The sequence below is a fragment of the Mus pahari genome, chromosome X (assembly GCF_900095145.1).
Source record: "Mus pahari chromosome X, PAHARI_EIJ_v1.1, whole genome shotgun sequence".
Lineage (NCBI taxonomy): Eukaryota > Metazoa > Chordata > Mammalia > Rodentia > Muridae > Mus > Mus pahari.
In genome coordinates, this window is record NC_034613.1 from 58633064 (window position 1) to 58655781 (window position 22718).

The 22718-nt window shown below is 37.1% G+C and overlaps 1 protein-coding gene across 2 annotated transcripts in view; it reads left to right on the forward strand.

The window, feature by feature from the left end:
* Aff2 (AF4/FMR2 family member 2) overlaps nucleotides 1-22718 on the forward strand; it is a 475715-nt gene that overhangs the window by 312288 nt on the left and 140709 nt on the right. For both annotated transcript variants that reach the window (XM_021187671.2, XM_021187672.2), the window contains exons 5-6: nucleotides 16770-16806; nucleotides 17092-17125. In XM_021187671.2, coding sequence (XP_021043330.1) covers nucleotides 16770-16806; nucleotides 17092-17125 — 71 coding nt within the window. The remainder of the gene's footprint in view (nucleotides 1-16769; nucleotides 16807-17091; nucleotides 17126-22718) is intronic.

Genomic DNA, 22718 nt, shown 5'->3' on the forward strand with positions numbered 1-22718 from the left:
ATTAAACTCTAAAAAGTCTTTAATTTCTTTCTTTAGTTCTTCCTTGACCAAGGTATCATTGAGAAGAGTGTTGTTCAGTTTCCACATGAGTGTTGACTTTCTATTATTTATGCTGTTATTGAAGATGAGCCTTAGTCTGTTTTGATTTGATAGGATGCATGGGACACATTCTGTATTTTTGTATCTGTTGAGGCCTGTTTTGTGACCAATTATATGGTCAGTTTTGGAGAAGGTACCAATGCATTGCTGAGAAGAAGGTGTATCCTTTTGTTTTAGGATAAACTGTTTTGTAGATATCTGTTAAATGCATTTGTTTCATAACTTCTGTTGGTTTCACTGTGTCGCTGTTTAGTTTCTGTTTCCAGGATCTGTCCATTGATGAGAGTGTGGTGTTGAAGTCTCCCACTATTATTGTGTGAGGTGCAATGTGTGCTTTGAGTTTTGCTAAAGTTCCTTTAATGACTGTGGCTTTAATGAATGTATCTATGCATTTTGAGCATAGATATCCATAATTGAGAGTTCCTCTTGGTAGATTTTACCTTTGATAAGTATCAAGTGCCCCTCCTTGTCTTTTTTGATAACTTTGGGTTCGAAGTTGATTTTACTCGATATTATAACGGCTACTCCAGCTCGTTTCTTCAGACTGTTTGCTTGGAAAATTGTTTTCCAGCCTTTCACTCTGAGGTAGTATCTGTCTTTTTGCCTGAGGTGGGTTTCCTGTAAGCAACAAAATGTTGGGTTCTGTTTGTGTAGCCAGTCTGTTAGTCTATGTCTTTTTATTAGGGAATTGAGTCCATTGATATTANGAGATATTAAGGAAAAGTAATTGTTGCTTCCTGTTATTTTTGTTGTTAGAGTTGGGTTTCTGTTCTTCTTTTAGGTTTGTTGAAGGATTACTTTCTTGGTTTTTCTAGGATGAAATTTCCGTCCTTGTGTTGATGTTTTCCCTTGATTATCCTTTGAAGGGCTGGATTCATGGAAAGATAGTGTGTGAATTTCGTTTTGTCATCGAGTACTTTGGTTTCTCCATCTATGGTAATTGAGAGTTTAGCTTGGTACAGTAGCCTGGGCTGTCATTTGTGTTCTCTTAGGGTCTGTATAACATCTGTCCACGATTGTCTGTCTTTCATAGTCTCTGGTGAGAAGTCTCATGTAATTCGAATAGGTCTGCTTTATATGTTACTTGACCTTTTTCCCTTACTGCTTTTAATATTCTCCAATCATTTAGTGCATTTGTTTTTCTGATTATTATGTGTTAGGAGGAATTTCTTTTCTGGTCCAGTCTTTTGGAGTTCTGTAGGCTTCTTGTATGTTCATGGTCATCTCATTTTTTAGGTTGGGGAATTTTTCTTCTATAATTTTGTTGAAGATATTTACTGGCCCTTTAATTTGAAAAATCTTCCTTCTCATCTATACCTATTAATCTTAGATTTCATCTTCTCAGTGTGTCCTGGATTTCCTGGATGTTTTGAATTAGGACCTTTTTGCATTTTGCATTTTCTTTGATTGTTGTGCCCATGTTCTGTATGGAATCTTCTGCACCTGGGATTCTCTCTTCCATCTCTTGTATTCTGTTGCTGATGCTCGCCTCTATGGTTCCTGATTTATTTCCTAGGATTTCTATATCTAGAGTTGTCTCCCTTTGTGATTTCTTTATTGCTTCTACTTCCATTTTTAGATCCTGGATGGTTTTGTTCAATTCTATTACCTGTTTGGTAGTATTTTCCTGTAACTCTCTAAGGGATTTTTGTGTTTCCTCTTTAAGGGCTTCTAGCTGTTTACCAGTGTTTTCCTGTATTTCCTTCTTAAAGTCCTCCATCATCATCATGAGAAATGACTTTAGATCCATGTCTTGCTTTTTCTGGTGTGATGGTGTATCCAGGACTTGCTATGGTAGGAGAGTTTGGTTCTGATGATGCCAAGTAACCTTGGTTTCTGTTGCTTCTGTTCTTATGCTTGCCTCCTGCCATCTGATTATCTCTAGTGCTTGCTGCCCTCACTATATCTAATTGGATCCTGTCCTTCCTATCCAGTCCTTCCTAATCCCAGTTGATTCAGAACTCCTCAGAGTCCAGATTTCTGTGATCTCTGTGATCCTTTGATTGTGGCCTCCTGTGAACCTGAGATTCTGGGTGTGTCAGAGTTCTTGGCATTCAAGCCAGGACCCTGTTATTCTGGGATCCTGTTTTCCTAAGATCCTGGGCTTGGTGTCTCCTTTGAGGATCCTGGAGCTGTCTGGTCTTTTCAAAACCAAGGTAAACCAGAACTGATCAAAAGGAACCCAAGCCTCTGGTCAGGAAGGGCTCCGGTGTCCTTGTTCCTGTTCTCATAGGCCTGTCACAATTGGATTGCAACTAATGTTGTGTTCTACTCACCAGTGATCCTAAGATCACATGGAGATTCCTCTGGGGACCGTGAGGGTGTCCGCTGATTCTGCACCCAAGGTGATCCTGACCTGGTGCTGGTGCTGACCGGAAGGGACTTGTGCCCTTGGTCAGGCCAATTTTCTGCTTCCCTACTGCTGTCTCAGGTTTTTCACATTTCTATCCTATTCTGCAGTTGGATTGGAACCAATGTTGTGTTCAGCTCCCCAGTGATCCTAAGATGGCATGGAGTCCTCTGGGGACTGAAGGGGTGTCTGCCGATTCTGTTCCCCAGGTGACCCCCCAAACCTCTTATTTCTGACAGTAACATTCTTCTGACAACATCTCTCTCTTGTATGTAGTATTCCCATACTTCTGCAGAACTGGCACATCTGGGTTAATGCTCCACTTTTGAACATTATGTTTTCATGCAGTATCCAGCAGAATTATTATCTTCTACATTGCGAGGGTTGTAATAAATGTCACCTTAAAATGACATGCATTTTCCCAATTACCAAAATATTTACCATGAAAATTAGTTATCAACTAAAATCTTTATGTGACTATACCATGTATTATGCCAAAATAATGTAGTCTTTTATACTTGTTTCATTGCTACTAATAAAAACCATCCAGAGAGATTCATACCAATTTCAAGATTACTCCCAATCTGATTACTCTTGTTCTGATATGTTGACTTTGTACATGCTCTTTTAAACTATGAATTTAATGATATAAGACTTTTACAAGAACTTTCTTTAAAACATAGTGCTATTATTTGCCTGTTATTATTAGGAAACTGGTGAACTGGATGTGATGTGATTTTTTTTTTCCTTAGGAGACAAAGATACATTTATTTATTTGTTTATTTATTTATTTATTTATTTATTTATCAAGAGAAGCACCAACAGAACAAAGAAGGGATTTATCCTAGTCCAAACTAGCAAACCAATGAAGTTATAGGGATTATGTACAAGAGCATTGGAAACTCAAAGGTAGCTAATTCATCAAGCAATCTCACTTCTATTACAGGCAACTCATGCTTATCTGTACCACTGAATATATATATATATATATATATATATGTATATATATATATATATATATATCCTAGCATTCTACACACACACACACACACACACACACACACACACACACACACACACACAAGACCAAATGCAGCTAGAGCAAGAAGATGTGGGGAATAAGATCTCAGACGAGAATACAGTGAATCTTCATGGTTCTTTCAGAAAATGTTAACAGTTCCATACCCTTACCATAGATCCAGCTGTGGGCTGAGGTATTCTGCTTCTTTCTTTGTAATGACGCAGGGCCAGGGCTCTGTACACTTCACCTCAATAATTCTGCTTGAGGATAACAATGACATGGCACCCTGGGAGGAGATGCCATACCACACAAAGAAGTATCTCATGAAAAACCTGTGGAGACTTTCCTTCTAGGTTGAACTTGCTTATTTAGATATTTGTTTTATTTCCTTCTACAATGGTGCATACTAATGCAGGTTTTTCACATTTCTATCCTATTCTGCAAGATATTAATATGACAATTGCTTTGTTGATGCCAAGATATTCCATGTCAATACCATTTTCCCACTCTTCCTGAAAGGATCATGTTTCTTGAGTGGTATCAGTACACAAATTTGAGTTATGTGGGTTTTAAAGGACCTTGAGCTAATTAATAATGGTATATGTTGAATGAAAGCTTTAATACAAAATTTACTTGTTCTGGAAAATGCAACATCTATCCTAAGAATGACCAGAGAAGAAAGATGCTAGGATGTCCTCTCATGTACTCTGCTTCTCTCTATGAGAAATCTCATGTGGAACAGCCAAATTCATGTACACTGAGGAAGGTGTTCCCTCCTATAGCAATGATCATCCCAAAGCTTTCAACTTCCAGAGGAAGATCCACTGGGATGTTTTGGAGGCACCAGACTGAGAGTGGAAGCCTGGACAGACCGCAGTCATTTCATGAATCATCACCCCAGCAACTACCTAGGTCTTGCTCTTAGTAGGTCCCTTACAAGTGTGCCCTAGCTCTTTGCATCATTTCCTGTGAGTAGCAATAAGGTGGCTACAGATAATGTGCTAATGCTTCTGCCTCTCTTTCCTATCAGGAACTGGCAGCTTCCGACAAACCAGTTCCCAACTGATAACAGACTGGGGGCAGAGCAATGATTTGCCTGCTGCCCTTCTAGGGCTGAGTCTTTGGGCTACCACTCCTGATAATCCTAATGCCCTTGTCCCCTACTCTTGGCGATCTAAAGTCCTAACTGCCCCTGGAGAACTTTCAGAGCCCATGGATACAGAGACTATGTCATTTACTTTAATGGTAATGTAGCACCTTCTGCCCACCACTACACATTGCTTTCTCTCAGGAGAGGAGCCCACTAGCAAAAAAAAAAAAAAGGTAATTGTTCCTGTCAAATTGAAGCTCTCTTTCACATAAACAGGACATGTGGATACCATGTTTTCAGGATTTCAAAACTAATATCTGTGCATCTTTAGGCTGTGTTGATTTGTAAGGGTCATAATGTATAATGTCACTTTTAGGGAGTAAATTCCCTTAAAAGTAAAAAGAATAGATAAACCGAAGCATCTCAGAGGCTGTGAGAGTAATTTAATTCTAAATCGTTATGAAAAGAAATCTTTACTTTTGTGGATTTTTTTCTCCTATCTTAAAATACTCAGTTATTCACACTATTTACTCTTAACCACAGGAATTTGTAAATACCTCCAAAACTGCATTGGTTATATTTTTTGATATTGCAGTAAAAAGAAAATGTAGGAATGGGTACCTCCTTATCTCTTCAGCTCTGAGCAGATCTTACATGGCCTGTTGTGATGCATAGGTCTAACAGCTCATATTAACAATACTGTAGCCATGACTGTGGGCCTGGGAGTGAGAATATTTGAATGTTTGCAAAACTACTGAGTTTTTCTGCCTGCAGAAACACTCCGGTCTGGATTCGCACTGAAGAGCGGGAACTCCTAAAAGGGAAAAGAGCTGCAAAAAGAAATATGGAGGCCTTGGCAAAGATTCTGATCAAGGCTCGATTTTTTATTGATCGGACTTGCTTAAGTACAAGGAAGGGTTAGGAAGGGTTCCCAGCATGCCCTTTAGTCTTTTGAAGTTGCCGAGGCTGTCCGAGCGATGGTGGGCAGTCCGAGGGCACTGCATTCTGGGAGATCTGGGTAGCACTCTGGTATGCCTGTGCGCCTGTGGAGGGGGAGTGGTTAGTGGAGGTGGGAGACCCCAACAAACTTTATATGTTCTAAATCTCTTACATTATTCTCCCATGCCAAAGCATAAGCAAAGCATGTCAAATTAGAGATTAATAGCACAGGTACTTAAAAAATAATCTAGACTGTGCAAGTCATGGCCTTCTTGTTACAAATGGGAAAACAGGCTCAGAGTGGGCAAACAGCTTGACTAGGATCACACAGGTAGCTCTTTTTATCCCATTCTTGCCTTTTGAGCTCCTCCTGATGTAACAGAAATATAATATCAATGTAATATAAGCAGTGCTACTATCACCTAATTTTAGTAAAAACTTGTAACTGTCTCATAAGTTTGAATTCCCTGAAGATAAAGAATTTAATATTTGTAGTATCAACACATTATTTCATTATTTAAACAGTTAACATATGAGATATAGTATACATTTCTGAAAATATCACACACACACACACACACACACACACACACACACACACACACACACTTTTCCTCTTACAACCCCACTGTGATATGAATCCTTTCCAAGTGTTTCATGCAATGACTTCCTCCAGCTCCTGTGTTCCTGGAAATTTTTTCTAGAAGGATAATCTTTTTAGGGAAGGAACTTAACTTGATCATGTCTGTATCTTGGGACCAATATATAATGTCTACTTATTAAAAGTTACTAAGGCAAAAGTAAAGAATCCATTACAGAAGCTGCCATTTTGTCTGTGACCTTGGTCAACATTGTTATGGTCATGCTCCCCTCTTGTCAAATGTATATGATCCTACATATTGTCTCTTTAGTTTGTGGTAGAAAAGGAACAACTAGTACCTGCATACTAGAAATTAAAGAATCAAATATGCAGAATACAAGGCTTATGACAATATACTAGTTACTTGAGATGGAACTTTCTCTGATAACATGGAATAAAATTGAGGCAGGAAGAGCCTAAAGACCAGATAACACCATTTCTCACACTGCCTACAGGGTACCAAACATTTATGTCTTAACTGGGTAAATCAGGGCTACCCACAAATTGTTCCAGTTTCTTGGAGTCCAAATCAAAGAGCCAAGATGTGTCTAATGTGGTAGGAGATTGAGTATTTTGTGATTTTTCTTGAATTTGACTTTGATGTCTTGCCTGTTGTCAGAATGGCAGAGCACTCATGAAATATATTCTCAAGCACTAAAAAGTTAAACATCAATATTTATCTCTTTTTTCATTAACCATGTTACTCTACATTACAAAGGGGAGAGATGTGTAGTGTAGTATGTCTTTGGAACTAACTACAAGCATTCATTCCAATGAAGCATAAAAATTTAAGTAAGCAACCTTATTTCACAGAATATTGATTATCCTTAGAGATCTAATAGATGCATGAATAACTGCTTTGTCTCTCTGAATGAGAAGCAAAGGAGTCCAGAGATTTTTGCATATATACATATGGAAAGTGATAACGTGATGCTTTATGTTGAGTATAGCTAGTCAGCATTAGACCTAATTGCAAAAACTCTGACTTTTTTCTTTGAGCAGGTACTCATCTCTAGGTGCCAGACAGGCAAAAGGTCACTATGTACTTATGTAAGCATTCATGGACATTCTTATCTCAGGGGCAGCAAAAACAGAACAATAGATTCATAATTTCTAATTGTTAATAAAATGAATAATAGAAAGTCCGTTGTGAGCTTGAAACACATTACTTGTCTAACTTATTTTGAGAAGTGAAAGACCTTGTTCTGATGTTTCTTACTGAAAATAACTTTCAGAAAATTATGTTTGAACTACACTGCCCCTACTCTCATCAAATGTGCCTGTGGCAACATAGACTCAGTGAGCTGTTGCATGAAATTTCACATTTTCAAATACAAAGAATCAGCCCAAATTGAAAGTGCCATGGTGTATATACTTCTTTGTGAAATTTCCAACTATGAGATGCAAGATAATCTGATTCCTAGCATATGGAGTATAAATACACCAAGGTGAAATGGTGTACCTGTGAAAAGTGATTTTATCATTTGCACTACGTGAAACAAATTTAGATAACTCAAAGGAACCTTCAGAAAATAGTGGTAAAAAGGGGTAAACTATTTCTCTGATTAAACTAGTTGATGAAAAGAGCTACCACTTCTTTTCTAGGGTAGGGCTTACCATTCCTTAGTCAACTTTTGGCAAAATAAGAACTTCTATTTATTTGTTTCTTTCATTTTCGTGTGTGTGTGTGTGTGTGTGTGTGTGTGTGTGTGTGTGTGTGTGAAATATAGCCTTGTGGAATGATCAACAAACATTAAAGGAATCACCATCATCTCATGCACTACATTAACAATGATTGTGTTTATTCCATATTATTAATAACATGTTAGTATTCTATAAAATTAGCTCTACAACGTCTTTTTTCTAACAAAAAACATCTTACACTTTGATAAAACCTCCCCATTTTTGCGATCTTTTTGCAGAATTTAAATGATTATATTTTAGAGACCAGCTGTAATCAGGGAGACCACATGCATTTTAAACAGATCAGTGAGTATTGTAAAAACACCAAGTAATTAGAATTCTTCTGAAAACTCTTATCACGTAGAGTTACTTTGGGGTAAGTTTTGATGAATATATAAGCAGCATTTGTCATTTGTCATGAATGTTATCAACTGGATACAAATGCCCAAGTCAAAAACACTTGGAAACAGCCTATCTTCTAAGTAGGTTAAGCATCCCTTCTAAAGCTTGTGTGCATGTTTAATGTACTTACCTCCCCCATTTTAAATAGTACTGGGGAGAATTCTGTGTCAGCGCTTGTCAGAATAATACTTACAAATTCTGCTTCAGCAGAGCTGCTGTGAATGAAGCTGTGAAGTATCTCCTTGCATTACAGCTCTTCATACATCAAAGGCTCCTTTTGAACTGGGTAATTATAGGAGAAAAAAATATGTTTTAGTGCTACCTGAGAGTTCTTACTAATATTACCTTTGAAATGACGAATTATGTTACCTGTAAAGACTGAAAAGAAGACTTATGTAACTTACTTATTAAAAAGATATTCACTAACAAATCCTTTACACCCCTCCCCAGCACCATTCTTTATTTCCACCACTACAATGATTTTTATATTTAGTGTTTACATATGAAAATGTTTGGAGAACCCTACACATGCTGACTCCCTTCTATTTCACAAAACTTATCTCTCTGTTGCTGGAATAGTGAGTATGCAGTTTAATTATCCCTGTTCTTAGGGTAAAGCATGTTGTCTATGAGCCCTAAGACTTGACCAAGATTTAAACAGCACTTCTTTTTCAAAATAGTGTTTGAAAGAGCTGAGATGGTGTGCCTGCTGATAACAAAGGGTTGGAAGACTGTAGGGATTTGCGTGTGTGTGTGTGTGTGTGTGTGTGTGTGTGTGTGTGTGTGAAGCTGTGAATTTATAGATACACTGGATGATTGGCATGGATAAAACAAGGCAGCAATTCCATAGTAAACTTCGCTGTGGATGAAGAAATATTATTTAACTGCCTCAACTGTGTAGAGGAAAATAAAGGGCATGCACATCATCTTGTCACTACCTGTTAGGCTGCATCAATAGAGTATCAGAGCATCCAGACTGAAGATGTTGAGGGGCTACCCTTCTTGGAACTATCTAACCATACCTGGAACAGAATACTAAGAGGTAAAAAAAGCCCCAGGCAGTCAGGATTCCTGCCTTGGGAGCATCTAAGATAGTGACAGATTCAAGGCTGAAACTTTGGAAGAAAAGTTGAATGTCTCAACCTGGAAAAGAGATACACGCTACAGGGGAACAAATAAACTTGCTGTATTCTAAAGCTGAAAGCTTCTTACACTAAAACAGGAAAAGCTGAGTTCCCTATTTCTGCAAATTATTATCACTAGGTAGAAATTTTTGTGAGACAGGTGTTAAGCTTCTCAAGCAGAGGGAAGATTCTGATCCAGTTGCTTCTACAGAAGCTATATGGCCTGTCCCAGCAGTGATGAGCGATGAGCGTTCTCTCTCTCTCTCTCTCTCTCTCTCTCTCTCTCTCTCTCTCTCTCTCTCTCTGTGTGTGTGTGTGTGTGTGTGTGTGTGTGTGTGTGTGTGCTCCTTTTATTTTTTGAATCACAATGCTTTTAATATTGCCCAGACTTGGTTCACTTCAGTTGTGTGGGAAAAGGCTTTCTGGTTATGACAATTAATATTCCTACTCTTTTAATTTCTCTTTACCAATATAATTTTTATTGGATGTTTTATGTATTTACATTTCAAATGTTATCTTCTTTCCCAGTTTCCCCTCTGGAATCCCCACTTCTATGATGATGCTCCCCCTTGGGTGTTTTTCCTTTCCTTTAACTTCATTGTATTCGTTGAACCAATATTCTGGTGGAATTTATGATTATAAAATAACACTGGTCTTCTGATGCCTTAAAAATAATTTGAAGTTTCTGTTGCCCTCATAATAGTACCACAAATGAAGAAAGAAAGAAAGAAAAAAAAGGAAGAAAGAAAAAAAGAAAGAAGGAAGGAAGGAAGGAAAGAAAGAAAGAAAGAAAGAAAGAAAGAAAGAAAGAAAGAAAGAAAGAAAGAAAGAAAGAAAGTCTTTTTATTAGATATTTTCTTTATTTACATTTCAAATGCTATCCAAAAGTTTCCTATACCCTCCACCTGCCCTGCTCCCCTACCCACCCACTCCCACTACTTGGCCCTGGCCTTCCCCTGTGCTGGGTCATATAAAGTTTACAAGACCAAGGGGCCTCTCTTCCCAATGATGGCCGATTAGGCCATCTTCTGCTACATATGCAGCTAAAGACACAAGCTCAGGGGGTACTGGTTAGTTCATATTGTTGTTCCACCTATAGGGTTGCAGACCCCTTCAGCACCTTGGGCACTTTCTCTAGCTCCTCCATTGGGGGCCCTGTGTTCCATCCAGTAGCTGGCTGTGAGCATCCACTTCTGTGTTTGTCAGGCACTGGCATAGCCTCGCAGGAGGCCGCTGTATCAGGGTCCCTTCAGCAGAATCATTCTGGCATGTGCAATAGTGTCTGGGTTTGGTGGCTGATGATGGGATGGATCCCCAGGTGGGGAGTCTCTATCTCACTCTCCAGGCCCTACCTCTGTTCAAGTAAATGGTGCCTAGAGCTAAGGAAGCAAGAGACCATCTCCTAAAGAACACTGGATAAACAATCCATCATTCAAATATGTTTTTGAATTTAAGAAAAGCTATACTCTTCATTCATCTCATTTTGTTTTAATTTTTCTACATCACCTCTCTAGTCCTTGCTTACTAATAGACTGATCCTTTTGAACCAGGATACCACATAGGCATTTTTTTTTTCTTCTACAGATCTATTGACAAGATTTGAAATAACTTATTAGGCAGTTTGCAGTAACAATTTATCACCACTAGTTTTTGTTTTGTTTTGTTTTTTGTCACATCTACCTTGAAAGATGTCACTATTCTCAGACATTATACAAGCATATCATAGCATCAGTTATAGTGTCAGGCCTTGAGGCCTCCCTTTGAGATGGATCCCATATTGAGCCTGTCACTGGACTCCCTTTCCCTCATTCTCTTCTCCATTTTTATCCCTGTAATTCTTTTAGACAGTAACAATACTGGGTCACAGTTTTTGACTACAAGATGGCAACCCCATCCCTCCACTTGAGGTCCTGTCTTTCTACTGGAGGTGACCTCTACATGTTCCTTCTCCCCACTGTTGGGCATTTTATCTAAGGTCCCTCCCACTGAGTCCTGAAAGTCTCTCACCTCCCAAATCTCTGGCACTTTCTAGAGGATCCCCCCACCTCCCACGCCCCAAGACTGCATGTTTCCATTCATTATGCTGGCCCCAAGGGCTTCTCTCCTGTCCTTCTCCCATACCTACTCATGGTCCCCTTTTCCCCTCTCCCCTCCACTCTCCAATCCAAGTCCCTCCCTCTCCCTGCCTCCTGTGATTATTTCCTTCTCCCTCCCAAGTGGGATTGAAGCATCCTCACTTGGGCCCTTTGGTTTCTTAATGTTCTTGAGTTCTGTGGATTGTGTCCTAGGTATTCTGTATTTTTTGGCTAATATCCACTTATTACTGAGTACCTATCATGCATGTCTTAAGATCAGGAATTGATAAATGTTACCTCACAGAACTGTAAAGCTTCTGTAAGGCAAAAGACACAGTCAATAAGAGAAATTGGCAAACTTCAGATTGGGAAAATCTCTTCACTAACACCACACCTGATAGAGTGCTAATATCCAAAATATATAAAGAATCAAGAAGCTAACCTTCAAAAAACCAAACAACCCAGTCAAAAAATGAGGTATAGAGCTAAACAGAGAATTCGCAACAAATAAATCTCGAATGGCAGAGAAGCACTTAAAGAAATGTTGAAAGCTCTTAGTCATGAGGGAAATGCAAATTCAAACAACCCTGAGATCCTACCTTACACCAATCAAAATGGCTAAGATCAAAAACTCAGGTTTTTGTTTGGGAGGATGTGGAGAAAGAGGAACACTCCTCCATTGCTGGTGAGATTACAAACAGTAAAACTACTCTGGAAATCAATCTGGAGGTTCCCAGAAAAGTGGAAATAGTTCTACCTGAGGACCCAGCTATATCACTTTTGGGAATATAACCAAAAGATGCCCCACCATGCCACGTGCTCCACTACGTTCATATCAGCTTTATCTGTGATAGCCAGAAACTGGAAACAACCCAGATGTTCCAGGACAGAAGAATGGATACAGCAAATGTGGTTTATTTACACAATGTAATACTATTCAGCCATTAAGAAAGAGGACATCATGAGTTTTGCAGGCAAATTTATGGAACAAGAAAATATTCTGAGTGAGGTAACTCAGACCCAAAAGGACATGAATGGTATGTACTCACTAAAAAATATATCTTCTAAACGGTGGATGTCTTCATTCAATATGAATAAGACAGTGATTCCGTTTTTTGTTTGTTTGTTTGTTTGTTTGTTCTTTTAATATAATATTGTGATACTACGATGTGAAAACCTGTTTTTTGTTTTGTTTTGTTTTTATGTTTTTTTGGATTTTTTGGTAGGTGGTTTTTTTCTTTTGGTTTTTTGGTATTTAGTTATGACAGAGCTCATGCAAAGGACAAGACTACAATCATGGATGCCTTTAATCTAATTCTTCCAATTTTATGCTGCTTAATTTTTTGAATGTCTTCTAAGTTTCATTTTCCTCATCCATATGTGTATGTGTGTGTGTGTGTGTTTGTATGTTTGTGTATGATTTTTCAATTTAAGTAACTTATGAAACTGTAAACTTAAAAAGGCAGTTAAAAATTCTCAGTTAAAGTTTGCTGACCAATTGCAGTAAATCCTCACAAAGAGGAAAGTAAACATATGCTAAGTAGAACTGAGAAAGAACCAATATCCTTGGGAGAAGGTTGGCAGGAACAAATGACCTCTAGAACAGAGATAGCGCTGGATCCCTTGGATCTTTGCAGTTTGAAATGCTAAATGAAATCAAAAGAAAAATAACACCTTATTGTGAGTAATATGTTTATGAATCAAGCATTTTCAGAACACAGCCAATAAAACATGTTAACAAACCCCTAAGATATTTACTGGCTAGCCCTCTATGAGAAAAATTAACTAATACTCTAAAGCTGGATCCTATTCAATTCAGATCATATTGTTGTTATACAGGTGATTATTTAAAAAGAGCTTTACATGAGTCTGTGACTATAGCTTGACCTTGTTATGCAGTGGCATATATGTTATTTATGTGAAAGAAATACTGAGATGCATGTCTGATGACTTTTTAAAACTACATACAATAACAGTTATTGTATGGACATAGTAGTTTTTTTCCAGGACTATGGTATGTATATACAGTTACAGTTGTGTATTTATATACAATGACATTGGCAAAATTTAAAAGTGTTTTCTTTACTTATATATCTTGTTTAAAAATGATTTATCCAAATTAGCATTAAAATCAACATCAAGAATATATAAAATCAATTATTCAAAAGTGTGGAATGACTTCATCCACTTATTTGCTTCACGCATCACTACATTCAGTGCACTGAAGCAATTGATTGTTTAAGTATAAAGACCATTTTAAAAACCAGTTTACAAGACAAATATAAAGACTGTGTGTTTTACTCTCCTATCATATGTTTGTTTTGATTGACTTTGTAACCTGTGTTTAATTTCCTGAAGATATACAAGTCTACACTTGCTCTGCATCTTTGTAATAAAATCCTTTCGAGAAAGACCAAATAGTAATACTTGTTTAAAGTTAAGCTGATACAAATAGTAACTCATTTTTATGTAAGAAAGATGTTTTGAGTAATTGAAATTATTTGATAGTTTCAGAGACTCCACATGATGGAGATTATTTTGAAGTGTAATTAATATTTTCTTGCCATTTTAGAAGGTTATGTTGAATACACTACAGTTTTTCTTCATAATTTTGGACCTATTATCAGTACCAGTTATTGTATTAGGCAGCAATTGTACCCTCAAGGGATAAGAACACAGAGAAGAAGAACGTTTTCTCCTCCCATTAAACGGATATAGACTTGTATGGTCTTTAAGTTCTGACTTTATTGTCCCATTTTCCATGGACTCTTATGCTGTTTATTTTCACACCTTATTGATTTTCTGTGATATGACCTCTACAGACAAATTCTCTTCCTTTTCATCTGTAATTTCCTAAGGCATAGAGCTGATGGTTCAATACTTTAGAGAACTTTTATCAAAAAGCAGTTAGTTCTCTAGTGACAGAGGGACAAAAGACAGTAGTAGCGAGGAAGTAAATATGAGAAGGGTACAATGTATATATGTAGGAAATGTAATAAAACCTGTCATCCTGGATGGTAACATAACGCTCAGCTATATTTTCCATGACTTTTCCTTTTTAGGAATTACATTTCTTTTTGACAATTTCAGATATATGTGTATATACTACATTCTAGTTACTCTGACCAGCCCTCAGTTCCCTTATTTTCCTTCCAAATATGTCAAACCCCTTTCTTCCATACAAGTCCTTTACCCACAAACATGCTTTTTTTGTTGTTTTATTTCTGACCCAATGATCCTAACCAAGCCCCTCTATGTAGTCACAGGTTTAAGAGCTATTCCTTGGATTCTTGAAGACAATGTCTATCTCTCCCCTAAAACCCATTAGCTGCCAATACTTCAGCATGGAAGATAGGTTCCATAAACCCATCCACAACCCACAATTGGCTTTTGACAGCCCTATCTTGTGCAGGCCCAGTGCAAGCAACCATGGGTTCTGTGAGATCATGCTTGGAATAGCTGTGCAGTGTCTTGAAGAGAGCATTTCATAGTCCTTCTCTCTCTCTTCTGGCTCTTACAATAGTTCATTCTCTTCTGTAGTTTCTTGTACTTTAGACAGTGTGGCATAAATTTTTAAAGCTTGTTTAAAGCTGAGTATTCACCTTTCACTTATTCTCAGCATCTCAGTCAGCCATGAGACTCTGCATTTATCTCCATTCATTATGTATAGAAGCTTTTCTAATTAAGGAAAGATAAAAGTGGCATTTGTCTGTGGGTAGAAACATAGATATTTAGAATCACGTTTGGTGGTATATTAGTTTATATAAACTATAATGGATCCCTTCCTCCGGCCAAAAACCTTTCCAGTCCATGTTTGTTTTTTTGTTTTTTTTTTTTTTATTTTGTTCTTTTCTGGCAAAGATTATAGTACCAACAAAAGTATTCAAAAAGCAGGTTTCTTTCAATTTTTGAAGCCTTTAAGCAGGAAAATTTAAGCAGAATTAGTGTAACAATCTTTAGCTAGGTTGATTATAGTTTTCTAGATTAATCATCACAGAAGTCAAACTTCTTGGGAAACGGATACAATAGACTGAAAACTTGACTTTCAGATAAAGCACAGCATAGTCATATGGTTCTTTGCTTATTTTTTTAAGATAAATTATGCTGTGCTCCTTTTTCTTCTGTGTAGGGTAAGATATACCTTAATGAACACATTACTCAAAGCAGAGACTCTGATAAAGGCAATTTTATATTTACTTTCTTTGTAGTGATAGTGATGAAACCCAGAACCTTACTTGAGCTAACTACCTTTGATTTTTCTCCTTGCATATTCTATACACAGTCCTTGCATATTCTACATACAGTACTATGTACAACCTCATATATTTGTAACTTTTCTATTGCTGTGATAAAATATCATAACAAAGGAAACTTTGTGGATCCAGAGGGATAAAAATCTCTCAACATCATTACAAGGAAGTGTGGCAGCAAGCACCTATGAATGATGAGAGAAAGCTCTTATCTCCAACCTTAAAAAGTGAACTTGTAATAACACATAACCTTGAAACTTCAAAGCCGACCTCCAGGGACATACATCCTAAAGAAAGGTCACACCTCCTAAACCTACCAAGGCAGCACCACCAACTGGGGACAAAGTTTTAAAGTGTCAAAGACCACAGGGGGCATTTTCATTCAAACTATTTCTGAGCATTACTTTAATGCTTTCACATTCCAAATTTGCCAAGATCTGCACAGGTATGCCATGCTCCCAGCAAGACTCATAAGTGCAAGTCTAGATTTCTCAAAACAGTGAATGAATTTTGTGAAAGGTACTTTCAAATAAAATTTAAATCCTTTCAATAATATAGTCTGCTAACATATTTCAAATTACTTCTACCTCAACAGGCTTGTAATAAAGTTTGGTGAACACATCTTTTGAACTAAGTTAAAACTTTCACATTAAAAAAAAAAAAGACTGTTTACCAAGGAAGAAACTAGATATATTTATTCATTATAATTATGTTTGCACTTTTACAAAAAAAAAACATGATTATGTATTTGGTTGAACCAAGTCTCCTTGACTTTCTAAGAGGTATCATTGCCTAGCTAAGTGATGTTATACACTTGAATTTTACATATATAGGTCATTTGTTCTCATGTAGTGTACAGTTCCAAATAGACATGAACCTTACTTTAAATTATAATAAGGTGTCATTCTTTCAAAATTCTTGTAGCAGCCTTGGCTAGTAGGTACAAATACAGCCACATAGAGAAGTTTAGCTAATATAATTTTTAACAGTTTTTTTTATTTGAAAACATTAGTAGTATATCCTTATAAATAACAGATAACTCCCCTTACCCCCATATCATTTTAATGATGTCTATATTATATGGTCTTCCTTACAGGAATCGCAGCATCTGACACCAGGATTTACCTTACAAAGTAAGTGGGTTTTGTTTTCCAACTCTTTCTTATGCCAACCATCCATATTCTCACTTCCCTTACTTTCCTCCTCTTTTCTGCTTAATGTTATTAAGACATAAGGGAATAATGGTAAGGAAAGGTTACATTGGGATTGACTATTCTTGTTCCTATTTTTCATCCACGATTATGACAGAAGGGTATGAAATCATCTGGTAGGGCTGCATGCTTAGAAAATAATTTCCTTGTGATACTCGTTTGAGAGTAAGACCATGAATAGTAATTGTTTGTGTCCTTTCTATTTAGAGTGGAGTGACCCAAGCAGCAGAGCTTCCACAAAGTCAGTACCACTCAGGTCGTGAGTATTTGTCCTCCCAAACTCCAGTGCTGAGCTGCTACTCCCTTGTTTTTTCTTTGTAACTATGAAACGTTACTCCTATTTTCAAGCTAGTGAGGCAGTAATCAAATTCTCATTCCCTTTGTACATGCCAGTTGCTATAACACATATACCATAAGCTGAGCAGTTTATCAGTAGAAGACATGGATGCCTAACAGTTCTAGACTCTAGGAAGTCAGAGGTAAAGTCAGAGGTATGTGTTGAGATAGCCTCATATTGTAGAAGTGGCAAGAGCCTCTCTGAAACAGCTCTTAGAAAGACACAAATCCCATTCATGAAGCTTCACCTTTGTGACAGAATTATCTCTTCTACCTCCTAGTACTGTCACCTCCTGGGGAAGGATGACAAATATACATCTTCAGTAGACACAATCATTTATACCAAAGTATCTGTGGTCAGCAAGTAAGAGTAAAAATGAATGTGGTCAATAATCAGATATCTAATTATGTAGACATAGTCTAGGTCAATACCTGAAAACAACTGTTAGTTTAGTGAAAACAGTCCAAACATTGGTTTTTCACATTATGATGGGGTATTGAGCTTCATGTAACTTCAGTACAACTGCCTGTCCAGCTACTATGAAGGACAAAGAATGGACAAGAAAGGCAATGTGACTTGCAAGACTCCACTGTTTGTAGATGATCTGTCATCTGTGTGTTATAGCCAAATAAGAACAGTCAAGAAGGCTGAGAAAAATATAGCAGAGTCCAAGGGTGATGTTTAGAAGTCAGAGCCATGCAATTCACTATGCATTGTCTTCATTTTTTTATTAGTGTCAACCAGAAGAGGAGTTTATAGAAAACCAATTTCCTCAGATTAACTATTGTAGATTTTTTAAAATACCCATTTGCCCAAGAGTATATCAATGGAGTGTTTCTGTCATAACTTTTTTCTTTCCTAATAATAGAAAATGAAAGTTGACTTTTCTGTTAATAGTATGTACTTGAAATTTTCGAAATAATTTATGATACACAAGTGGTCTAATTACACACTTGACATGAATTGCTCACCTATTGGAAGATCATGAATAATTGCATAAAACAACTGGAACTGTCTCCAAGTTGACCAAGATGTTGACATAGCCAATGGTACTTCCACTCTATCTTCTTGTTGCAGTGTGGTAATTAAATCTCAAATCACTGACCTGAACACCAGTCCTTTCTTGTTGTTGTTGTTGTTGTTGTTGTTGTTGTTGTTGTTGTTGTTTGTGTTTGATTTTTGCAGCTGACCTGTACCTTGTGATTAAAAGCTAAAATTTAACAACCAAAAGTCCTTGGTTTTACAATTCAAAACAAAACAAGAAAATGGAATAATAAAACCATGATTTTGATGTAATGGCCACATTAATGGGCATGCTAGAATCAAATTGTCTCTGATACTGTGCATTTCATGTTTTTACATTAATCACATTAACTGCCCCTTTTGTTTTTATGAATGAGCCACAGATCTTATTTCCTTATTGCCACTCCTAAATTACCATGTTCCTACTAAAAATAATAAGATACATAAACATATATTCAGGAAGTCAATGCAAGTTTACAAACAAGGAAGAATATAAAATTGTACTTTAATAGCAATATGACCTTACTTCTAAAGCATGTATGCTATAATTCCATTGTGAAATATGCTGTTTACCAAATAGGCCAGAGATTTAAATATTCTGATAGTCTATACCTAACACAAAGAAATGTGTCAAATGTGACTTAAAGTTGGAGGATGCATTTCAGAAAATAGCATTTACTATAGAGCATACAGTGAAGATGGTAAGATTAAATTGTCTGTAATAAGTCTTGAGGGTACTAAGTCCATTGTATGATTGAGCCTCCTCCAAGTATTATCCATCAGACTGCATTTAGAAACTTTCCTTCTTATGGGAAGATATTGGTTTAGTGCAAGGGAGATCAGAGCCATAATTAAATTGTTTTGATTTTAGATTTCAAATACTTATCAGTTCACTCATTATTATTATTTTCTCATATTTTACCTTGGTACACTATTAAGCCAACTTCTAGGATATTCTATTTGGCAGGGTAATCCCGAAGGTGATTAGGGACATTCTGAGTGTAGACTAACTGCCAAAGTTGAGAAGTTGGTCAAAAGTAACTTTTAAGACGAACAAGCTATGAGAAACACCCATTCAAGGTCAGCAAATATCTAAGGAATGTGACCTATTGCTTTGTACAGCAGCAAGAGATTAGAGCATTGGAAAACAGCATCCCTTAATTGCTGAGATAGTCTATTCATTTTCCTCAGCTTGATTTGCTTCTCCTGCTTGACAAGATGCAGATCTTCCATTCAAGTATGGATTGTTTATAAGAACTGCACATGTGGGCACTGATCCAGTGATCATTCACCTCTATGCATTTGAGTGCAGGCTTGCAACTACCTAGATTCAATATTTGTTCTTGTCATTTGCTACTCTTTCCTTGAGTAAACCCAAACACTTAATCGGCCTACTGGAGAAATAGGTATACTTGCTATACATTATTAACATATAGTGTTCTTAACTAATCCAATTAAATCTATAAATTTTCATTAGACAAGAGAATCTGACTTTGAATTTAGAAGTCTCTGTTCCACTGTAGTCATGGTATTTTGTTGTGGGGGAGGGAGGGCACTGGATGTAGAAGATGTGAGTTTAAGTCACAATGTAATTTATATTTATTTTAAAGTACAAAGAAGCCGGGCGTGGTGGCGCATGCCTTTAATCCCAGCACTCGGGAGGCAGAGGCAGGCGGATTTCTGAGTTCGAGGCCAGCCTGGTCTGCAAAGTGAGTTCCAGGACAGCCAGGGCTAAACAGAGAAACCCTGTCTCGAAAAACCAAAAATAATAATAATAATAATAATAAAGTACAAAGAATCTCTTAAAGGAAATGAATCAACTTAATGAGAAAATGTGTATACACATATATAACCCCACAAAAGCTTGTTAGATTTTAAATATAAGTATATACTTTAGTAATTAAATATAACTACATAAACTAGTATTTAACTTTAATCTTTAATAATTTTTAGAGAAATGAAGAACCAGCAGTCGGCCACCCCCACTGACAGTGCTCCAGTGCACAGAGAGTCTGAGTTATAATCATTAAAATACTCGGACTCCAACATTTCTTTTCTTGGGGGGGGGGGTTGAGACAGGGTTTCTCTGTATAGCCCTGGCAATCCTGGAACTCACTTTGTAGACCAGGCTGGCCTCGAACTCAGAAATCTACCTGCTTCTGCCTCCCCAGTGCTGGAATTAAAGGCCTGCGCCACCACGCCCAGCTTCCAACATTTCTAATCTCCTACAGAAATATTTTTTGATCCCCAAAGAGGAAAACCCATGAGTATTAGATGGTCAATTTTTTCAGGAATATAGGAGTTATATATTTAAAATGAGTATCATGTACTATATATATATATATATATATATATATATATATATATATATATTACATATATATTACATACATCGTATATATATATATATTATATCAGTTACTATATGATATATATCAGTTACTAGATTCAGTCTCTCAGTGAACACATCAAATATCATGTTACTTTACAGATTCTTAAGGAGCCTATTAAAGGCCAATAGAGGAGAAAACAAAACCTGGATTTTCTTTGCATGGCCTCATCAAAATAATCATCATATATCATCAAGTATCTCTTAGTCAGGGTTTCTCTTCCTGCACAACATCATGACCAAGAAGCAGTTGGGGAGGAAAGGGTTTATTCAGCTTACACTTCTGTACTGCTGTTCATGACCAAGGAATTCAGGACTAGAACTCAAGCAGGTCAAGAAGCAGGAGCTGATGCAGAGGCCATGGAGGGATGTTCCTTACTGGCTTGCTTCCCCTGGCTTGCTCAGCCTGCTCTCTTATAGAACCCAAGACTACCAGCCCAGAGATGGCACCACCCACAAGGGGACCTCCCCCCTTGATCACTAATTGAGAAAATGCCTTGCAGCTGGATCTCATGGAGGCATTTCCTCAACTGAAGCTCCTTTCTCTGTGATAACTCCAGCTTGTGTCAAGTTGACACAAAATTAACCAGTACAAAGTACTTTCCACTATGACATTCTTACTTGCCTTTCTTTGCCTCTTTATATATGAATTTGGAGAAGCATTTAAAACAACAACAGCAACAACACCATCAACAACAGCAGTTGAAATATATTCAGTTTCCCTAAAAAGAATTCTAGATGGGTTCCATAACCCTACAATTGTCCATTCAGTTAGCCTTTGATTTCAGTTGTTCTGTAAGTACTGTTGAGAAGACAGCAACTCCAAATATCAAATCCCTTTGTTAAACTTGGTTATTTGCAACTGGACTCTGACCAATTGGAAACCATCCAGAACCCCTCTTATCTAAGCAACTCTATGTTTTAAGACATGCTATTGACAATGTCTGGAGAGTTTCCATACAGGCCCCAATATAAAGTCAGATATAATCATGATGCTTTTTTCCTGCCATAAAATCAGTACCTTTGCTTATAGTGTTGGCTATGTGTCTGGAAACACACACCATGAATCCAGAGACCTGATGATGGCAATGTGAAATCAGATTTACTTTATCTGGCTACAGTTTCCATATGTGTAGTTAATATGTTTATTGCAGGAATAAACACATGCATGTAGTTCTAGGTAGTAGGAAAGGGAGCTATGCTATTACATAAATGGCAGAAACCTTAAATAATGACCAATGTGTTTTGAGCTTATCTGTCGAGGTGATCTTATACTTATCCCGGAGCTATAATACAGTCTCTGTCCCACTTGGAAGATAAATTAACCATGCACCCTTATCTCAAAGGGACATTTGGCCTCCAGAAAACTATTCAGGTAGCACTGTTTTCCAGATAAAACAATGTGAAGGTAGGCTAAGAGTCTGTGTATGTAATTCTTCCTCACTTCCTACAAGTCTGGACTGTTCTTTTGCATTGTGATCTGATGAGTTCGGGAATTTGATACAACAAATTTGACATTTTGGCTAGGCTTGTTGGCACATGCCTATAATCCCAGAATGTAGGGTGTAAGAGTGAGAGGATCAAGTGTTTCAGGTTGGAGGCCAGCCTGGGCCAAATGAAACTCTGTCAAAAATAGTTAAATAAAGAAAGGAAAGGGAGCAGTAGGAGTATATAGGAGAGAGCATGCATGCATATTGGTTTTTATATCATGATACAAACCTTTAAGGAAACTGGCAGAGCTGGCTGGTAGGAATGGGCCCCACAAGAAATTACACCCCTTTGCTTTGTAAGAAACAAAACTGAAAAAATTGCTTTATTTAACTCAACTATCATCATCTCTAAACTTTCTCTAAATGTTATGAAGATTTCATTACCATAGAGAATAGCAAGTTTATGAGAATGTGTCTTTCAGAATGCTATAACCGATAGAAACAAAACATTATTTTTTAGATGAATTTTCACCAATTGAACAACAAAAACACCCTCACATTCATTATAACTATGACCATCCTCTTGCCAAAACTTTCATCATCAAAAATGTTTCCTTCGAGAATTTGATTTGAGATTTATGAACTGCTCTGCCTT